General features: G+C 32.2%; 1 protein-coding gene across 3 annotated transcripts; it reads right to left on the bottom strand.

The window, feature by feature from the left end:
• Nucleotides 1-1095: 1095 nt before the first annotated feature.
• On the bottom strand, nucleotides 1096-7333 carry LOC129295703 (uncharacterized). Of its 3 annotated transcripts, XM_054934245.1 has the most exons (12): nucleotides 7202-7285; nucleotides 5391-5607; nucleotides 4720-5067; nucleotides 4419-4502; nucleotides 4065-4195; nucleotides 3832-3929; nucleotides 3055-3143; nucleotides 2859-2973; nucleotides 2438-2589; nucleotides 2281-2351; nucleotides 1738-1852; nucleotides 1096-1309 (listed from the first exon to the last, which is right to left on the bottom strand). In XM_054934245.1, exons 3-12 carry the CDS (start codon nucleotides 4951-4953, stop codon nucleotides 1148-1150), a joined length of 1251 nt encoding a protein of 416 aa, XP_054790220.1. In that variant the 5' UTR covers nucleotides 4954-5067; nucleotides 5391-5607; nucleotides 7202-7285; the 3' UTR covers nucleotides 1096-1147. The 3 variants fall into 3 exon arrangements, with proteins under 3 accessions (XP_054790220.1, XP_054790219.1, XP_054790221.1); XM_054934244.1 differs by lacking the exon at nucleotides 5391-5607 and having other exon boundaries at nucleotides 7202-7333; XM_054934246.1 differs by lacking the exon at nucleotides 5391-5607 and having other exon boundaries at nucleotides 1096-1297; nucleotides 7202-7333.
• Between the last annotated feature and the right edge of the window lie 935 nt (nucleotides 7334-8268).

The raw sequence follows: 8268 nt of genomic DNA, 5'->3' as shown, positions 1-8268 counted from the left end.
CTAAGCTGATTGCCAAACATATATAAACACACTATCATAAATATTGTAACATTGTTAAAACTGTTAATATGGATAACAAAGTATTATGATAGTCATGTAGATTAATAAAAAGAAAAAATAATTATTTAGGTAAGAAAAAATAGGACTCTGAAATTTTTAAAAATAAAAGAGCAAAATATAACATAAGAGACTAATTTGATAAAAATTAAACTAATTTAAAGATTAATTTATTCTCATTTTATTAAATATACATGTCAAGCCGTCAATATACTTTACATATCAAATTAATTTGAGAATCAATGTTTTTTTAAAATTTAAAAAAACTAACATTTATAATTTTAAAAATGTAAAGAATAAAATTGACAAAAATTAAATTTAAGCTATTAAATTAATAACCGAGACAAATTTTCAAGACTAAAAATTTCATGATCCCAATATTTTGTCATAAAAAAAGATTGTTGCAAATTGTCCTTCTTGTATCCCTTCCTTCATATATTGTCACCACCTCACTTTTAATAATCTATCCTGGCATCGAACTTAATACTTTTAGCTAGCTCGATCTTATATTGGTCGATTAATTTATACAGGGCATTAAAAATTTTCCTTTGTACTTAATAATGCCTTCTGATGTCCCTTTTAGGCGTATTATGAAAATTTGAGTAAACTTGTCCAGTTAAATCAGAGAAAACCATTAAATTAACATCTTAATTAGTTTAATAAAATACTTTATTTATAATCAATGTAATCATAATTTGACTACCATTTTAATTGTTAACCCTTAAATTAGTGACTCAATCAGTTCATGACTAGTCTAGTTTTCAATAACTTGCTTCTAGAGTATAGTCTTTTATCTCCCATTAATCAAAAGCTTTTATTTTAAGCATAATCATCATCAGATGACTACCCCATTTTCCCGGTAATCCAAATAGGTCTCAAAATAGGCATTAGCTGTAGAGAACTTCAAACCAATATTATCATGAGCATTCATAATAAGAATAAAATATGAATCAAAACTGAATATTCTCAATTACAAAATCAAATCCTATAACAACATAAAAAACAATTTTCTTTTCATACCACATCACTACATTTCTATCTCATACTTGCTCTATTTAAAAACAAAAAAAAAGACAATTCAACTGTCAAGTCAGGCGGTGGAAGGTAGGTAAAGTTGAACCCAAGCATATTCTTCTTTGTAAGCCACAACGGAGTCACAAGATGCTTCACATGCAAACACGACAATTGAAGCCCAATCCATAGAATCCACCTCATTGTCCACGCCTAAGTAATATAGTAGCTGTGGCAGAACCTAGCGCCAACATTCACAAATTAGTAACCAACAAAGAAACAACCACCCTTATCCCACTGTAGGTGATTATATGAATTGTATGATACTACTATGTTCTATTAGCAACTAAACCTTTGAAAATATTTTTAACCCTAATATTTTGCTCAACTTCAAAAATGTTTTCTTTAATCTTCTTTTACCTCTCTTAACAGGATTCAATATTATCTATTTCACTCAATCAGAATCTCTCATGATATTTTTTATACATATTCAAACCATCTCAAACGATAGCTTACCATCATCTCAATATGGATTGTATCTTTTCATGTATTCTCATACATCTATCTTAACATTTTTATCTTAGTTATAAATTTTATAACAATATCTCGAACATGAGTAACAAATTGTATATACATTGGGTTTCCATCAACGAATCCTCGAAATCTTACCTGAAACTCACAAGACATAGAACCACCACAGTAACTGCATTTAGGGATGTCAGCTTTAGATGGTCGACCACTTGAAACAGGCCATATGGGTCTTGCATTAGTATTTTTATAATACCTGTTGTTTACAAATAAGCTATTAAAAATGCAAGAAAAAAAGTATAGTGTACAATGAATAGCGGCAAGACTAGCCAAAATTTCCTCAGACAGGTAAAACTCGTTCATGTTGTCATCACACCTCTTACTGCCATTAGATCAAAGTATTGGCAAGTGTAGATATTTAAATTGGGTAATCTAAGTTTCTGACATTGTGACTCCAAACATTCACACCAGTTATTGTCAGGTTACATAATGCAGCATAGTCACAACCGTTAATCTGTTCATAATATAAGTATCATAAATGCCATTCTAGACCAGTCGGGAAAAAATCTCTCACTTTCAAGCTTTTTTATCACATCAAGATGCAATGAATTCTGTTCACCAAACATTGCTGGGGTGCTTGAAGCAATTCTCCAACAGAATTTCAGTCAGTTAAGCAATAATCACCTCAATATTTGTTCAGGGGCTGAAGCAATACGCTCCTGGAAGTAGACCCAACTCTTTTTGTCATCATCACCCTGTTCACAGGCCCAAAAAACAAATGACAAAGAATGCAGTTGCATATAAACTATACTATCAATTACAGGTGAATTTGAGGCAATACCTGAAAATTCTCCAATATGGAATTCATTGCGTCATCGATTCTGTTCTTTGAGATCAAAGAACTAGTTAAAGCATTGCTCTCAGAAATGTCTGTGTTATCACTTTCATCTTCAATAATGATCTCAAATTCAGGCCACAGAGTGTTGCTAGCACCTGTATTGCATAAAGAATGACTGTTAAACATGCAAAAATTTAAATATCACAAAATGCCTCTAGACAATAGCTCTCTACAATGAATGTTTCTACGTGACTTTTATTGGACTAATTTATAACGATTTTATGCCTTGGAGTTTAACTAGTTTAACATCATCATTATAACTGGTTTCTTCACATTTGGAGTTTTCAAGGATGTGACCGCAATTTTCATTTCTCAACAACCTTGTATGCCCCTGTAATAGTCTACAAAGCTTTAGACCACCAACCTTTCTTAGACTCGGCTGAAATGGTTCTGCAGTTGTTGGGTCCAGATGTAGCTGTAGGAGAAGAAATTTTCATCTGCGGACAAGCAATTTTATGACCAGAACGCCAATGCCTGACCTGAAAGTTGAATGAGAAAAGGAGTTTTTTACTAATCAAATTTATAATTAGAGAACTAAAACAAATTTAAGAAATAGTTACCTGGTGCTTCTCAGAGCAATACCGCACTTGTCTACAACTACTGCAGAGTTTATCTCCTTTCCATGTACCACACCAATCACATAAAGCAGCTAAAAGTTCAAAGAAGCTGGTCAACACATTGTTCATTTATTCCAATTACTTCTTGAGGCATTAGTAAGAGTTAATCCAATTATAAATATATAGATGAATGTAGGCAATACAGATTGTCATTAAATTTAGTTTAGAAAAATGCAGGTAGAACATGCGTTACAGCACCAAAGAAAGCAAAGTAATGAGCGACTCATTCAGGCTAATAAATTTGACTTAACTGAGGTTGAAATGTAACATTAAGCAGAAAGGCAGATGGCAATTAGCATATGAATCATAAAGTATTTTGAAATCACAATGGATTCTTTGAATGACTCACCCCACTAGCATGCAATCAGGGACAATAATGTTCATAAATCAACATAAACTAAGAAATCCAACAAGTACAGCCCCAAAGCAGCATTCTATCAAACTATACCACAAAACATTATCAATCCAACATAACATGATAGCTCTTCATAGTTAGGAATTCACTCTCTGTCCCCCAAAACATTCATAAATCCATATAAGCACTATCTTGTGTTTTAAAAGGTAGCAAATTTTGCTTCCAAGTGTGCAGAAAAAATAAGTTAAAACTTGCATGAATTCTCGTAATAAAATTTTAAGATTGCTTTGAGAGTTAATGATTCTAGCAAAATGAAATAGATTTTTTGCCCTTCAGGGAGAAAAAGGAAGCATAATAGAACTGACCTCCACTGCCAACAGGTTTGTCACTCCCATCATATTTAGGACGTTCACTGGAGTAAAAAGGATTATCACGTGGTAACTGGCAACGGAAAACCTTCACACTTCAGAGTGCATAGCATAATTAGAACTATGCAACAGGAAAACGAAGTGAAAGGAAGATTTGTCTCATAGTCATAGCTAATGAAAATTGAGCAAAGAACGCAAACAGCAAAGAGATTAAGATTTGTCAGCAATACCTTCTAGATGGCTTCTCTGGATGACGTTTCCATTGCTCATGCTGATCCCTAAGAAGACATTTCATTGAAGGACACACGAAAACAAATAACATCCGGTGAAATGTACTTTCCTCTTCAGTTGGCGCATAAACCTTGTAGTACAAAGGTTAAAGAAAATCATCATCCACCAGCAAAAACTCAGCCAAATAGACACGTACTAAAGAAGATGTAACAACAATTTAGAGATAATTTCAAGAGTAAGGATATATTTCATCAAACTTGGTAATAAATATTGGCCATCAAAACTAAAGATTGCTCAAAAAATAAGAAAGTCATAAACTTATAAAAGAGGCATTAGCTTCATAAGGAACCTACCTGGAGAAGAAATTGCAAAGGCTCTCCACATATGTCACATGTACATGACCTTCCAAGCGGTATATTTACTGGGTCAAGCCAAGCCTATTTATAAACAAATAAAACCATCAAGTCATAAATTAGTGTTTCACAAACAAAAAATTTTATTTTTTATTTTTTCAAAATATGCAAGGCTTGAATAGCTTCTTCTTTATCCTTATTCCCATAAACACACACACACACAAATTAACTTCCTCTTCCACCTTCTCACCCTCATTTTCTATTGCAATCAAAAAAGAATTTGATCAAATAATATATTTACCGGGGCACCTCCAGCTTTGCTTGGAAAATATTGCCGTTGAAGAGACCATTTATTTTTAGGTTTCTCAACGAAACCTAAAGTAATAGGGTCTTCCTCCTCCTCATCGTTAGAGTCATATTCTTCATGCTCATCATCAATATGGACCTCTTCATCATCATTATCATCAAGGGATGAGATTTGGACACCCTTAAGCTTCTCTGTGGGATCTGCAATGACATTGACATCCATATTCATCCCAAATAGCAGTTAACTGCCAAGTGTGCTGTGTCTTCCCGATTACTTGATGCAGAGCAAGAGTAGGTAAAAAGCTCAAACTAAATGGTTTGAACCACAACAGCGATCAGAGACCTAAAAGGTTAGGCAGATTAGGGGAAAACAATATAAGGAAAAATTAATCGCACAGTTGTCATCTAGTTAGATTTAAAACCAAATATATGCAGAACTGATCCAGCAAAAAGATCACAGCTGAGCAGCACAAATATATCATCATACCAGTAAAATTGATACGACAGCAAAGAGGGAGGTTGGTTTACTTTCAATTCATTGTCATTTCCTTCTGTAAAGAACACTTTCTTCTCTAACTTATTCAAAGAATGTAAGGACGCTAGGTAATCATCACAAGAGATGACAAAACAGAGGTGAGAACAGAGATAAAAAAATACAGGCAAAACCTGGAAGCACAATAGAGTGTAAGAGTGTGAGCTTTGTGGTGACGGCGAGCTGAGGATGCAAAGATAAGTGTGAGACTGAGGGTCAGAGACAAGATGAAAGCATGAAGGGTGAGACGATGAGTGATGTTGAGGCTGGAGACAGGCCCATAGTGGCATGGGAGCACTCAATTAGGTTTTCAAAGTTTACTCAAAGAATGATGACAAAAAGACAAGGTACCTGGTCATTACAATGCGTCAAGGGTCAATGATTCAACCAAGTGTCAACTTACGATTAGACAGGTCATCACTAAAATAATATAATTTAATTAAAATATACAAAAATATTCATATTTGACTATGAAAAAATTAATATTAATATTTAAATAAAAAACCATTAATTCTCAAGTAAATGGAACAATACTACTCACAATAGTATTGGGAGTACGAATGCAAGTATTGGAATTAGGAGTTGGATTATCAGAATTGGGAGTGAGACTCTCATTTCCTTCAAAACTGGGATTACTCGCAATATCCATTTACAGTGACTTGTAGCTGTAACCATAGGCAGACCTATACTACACTCAGTGGGGGCAGTAAAAATCTTTGAAATATTTTTCCCTTTGAATGGAAAACGTGCTATTATAGCTGAAAAACAGATACAAGAGGAAATCAAAAGAGATCTTTCATCAACTACCACCCTAGATGAAGGGTGTTTTTTGATCAAAGATGTGCATGTTGTTTTCTAACTCGTGACATTTTCTAGCTAAGGAGTTGGCTATACAATTAGCCTCCCTAAACATAAAATTAGCGGTTACAGACCAGTCCCTATTCAAAAGTTTTATAATCTCTTCAGTGTTGTCTTGGTAGGGATAAGAGCCATTTTGATCTCTTGTAATTAAATTAAGAGCAGCAGCACAGTCACTGAATAGCTCCACCTTATTTAATCCATGATGCCAGCAGAATTCTAGACCAAGTTTGATTCCAAGAAGTTCAGCAATAGTTAGAGAATAGACACCCAACTTGCAGCAGAAACCAGAGCGCCAATTGTTATGAGAATCTGTAACCACACCTCCACAAGTTGCTAATCCATTTCTCGTAACAATGTCCACTCTCACAAAACCAGGTGAAAGGAGTTGCCAGTATGCTAGTGTTGAAGAATGCCTCTTTTATTACTGTTACCTTTCTCTAGAAGTTGCCTATCTACATAAGCTCTAGTTATACAATTTGTAGCATTTATAACAGGGATATTATCTTCCATTTCAAACAGTCACTTACACCTAAGTATCCTGAGTTCCCAAAAAACATAAGCATATAATTGGAACCAACGAACCTGTTTTGTTGTAGACATCCTGATTTCATGACGGGAAAAATCTTTGAAATATGCAGAGTTGATATAATATCCTTTTAATTTTTGTTCCAAATACATTGACACAATTCCAGCCATGTCATTTACAAGATCATACATCACAAATACCTCGAGAAATTCCAAAATTGATAATATAAAAAGATTAATAAAGAGAATGCCAATACACAACAAATCTAGCATTGCAAAAAAGCAATATCCAAATCATACAAGTCGCTAGTAATCCAAATGAAGAGGGAAGAAGTAATAGCCAATTAGACACCATTCATCCCAAATTCAAAGGCGTCAATATTCAACCATTACACGACCAGATTCGAAGACAAATTAAAATGAAAAATTTAAAACAAAGCAAGAACAGCACGCAGGGAACAGCTGACACGGGGAACAATTTCAAATATAGATTCAAAATCAGATTGAATAAATCATTTTCAGCAGATTTTGGGAGTAGAAAAAGCCCTACGGTTCGAACCTTATTCACTGCTTGCTCGAGAAGAACCACGCAGGGCTGACAACGGTGGACCGGGTCCTACAGGAATGGAGCATGGGATGGTTGTTCGTCGACGAAGAGAACGGTAGCGGCTATCACGAGGAAGGGTTTTATCAGGGGTTATAATTATTAATTTTAGGAAGAATTTGGTGTAGGTACGAAATTAATTATTTAAACTCTTGCCCTTCATTAAAAAATATAAACTATTTTTTTAAAAATTAAAATTTAAAAATATAAAATATTTTTAATTTTTTAAAATATAATTATTATTTTTTTCTAAAAATACCCCTATTAATAATAACTTTATATTTATTATAGAGTATTTAATAAAGATAAATATAAAAAAGGTTAATTTAAAAGTAGGTAATTACTTTATTGATGAATAAAATTTAATTAAAAATATCTTATATTTTTAAACGAAAGAGTATTAAATATATTTTAAATTTTAATTTGTTATAGTAACACATAATCTTCTATTAATGTAAAATAAATATATGAATAGTGAAGATAATAATTTAAAAATATATAAAAATGTAAAATAATAAAATAATTATTCTCATAAATTAAATAAATAAAATATCTATTATTTTACAAATTTTTTTGCTCAAATTATTTTAAAAATTTCGTTCATACGTAAATATATTAAACATTTACTAGTAATAAAATACAGATTTTGGCAAAACAAATGATAACAAAAATTTTATATTTTACATTGACATTTATTAAACTATATTAAACTAATTTTATATTAAATTAAATTTATATTACTAGAACCAACTATGTTAGATCTAACGGAAGGAACTAGTCTCTTATAACATGATAAATTAATATTTAAATCCTCACTTTGAGAGGTGTTCATACTTAATGCTTAATTGTGTTTTGAATTTCTTTCAACAAGAGGATATATATGAGTAATAAAAAAAATTCATATTAATAGAAATTCTTGATTCTTTTCTATAATTTTTGATGTCATTTTTTTGTAATTTTCTAGTAAATTATTTGTTAAAGTTAACTTTTATTAATAGTAGAGATAACATTATATCATTTTT

The sequence above is a fragment of the Prosopis cineraria genome, unplaced genomic scaffold (genome assembly GCF_029017545.1).
Source record: "Prosopis cineraria cultivar Desert tree isolate PC_DT_omini unplaced genomic scaffold, ASM2901754v1 PC173, whole genome shotgun sequence".
Classification (NCBI taxonomy): Eukaryota; Viridiplantae; Streptophyta; class Magnoliopsida; order Fabales; family Fabaceae; genus Prosopis; species Prosopis cineraria.
This window is presented reverse-complemented; position numbering and strand designations above follow the sequence as displayed.

What these genes read in the sequence shown, in the direction of transcription:
- LOC129295703 (XM_054934244.1), bottom strand. Translation starts at nt 4,953, where the DNA reads ATGAATATGGATGTCAATGTCATTGCAGATCCCACAGAGAAGCTTAAG. An exon ending in CCAGAGAAGCCATCTAGAAG is followed by an intron (nt 3,930 to 4,064) that starts GTATTGCTGACA and finishes TGCACTCTGAAG; the next exon opens with TGTGAAGGTTTTCCGTTGCC. An exon ending in GCCCCTGAACAAATATTGAG is followed by an intron (nt 1,853 to 2,280) that starts GTGATTATTGCT and finishes TGTAAACAACAG; the next exon opens with GTATTATAAAAATACTAATG.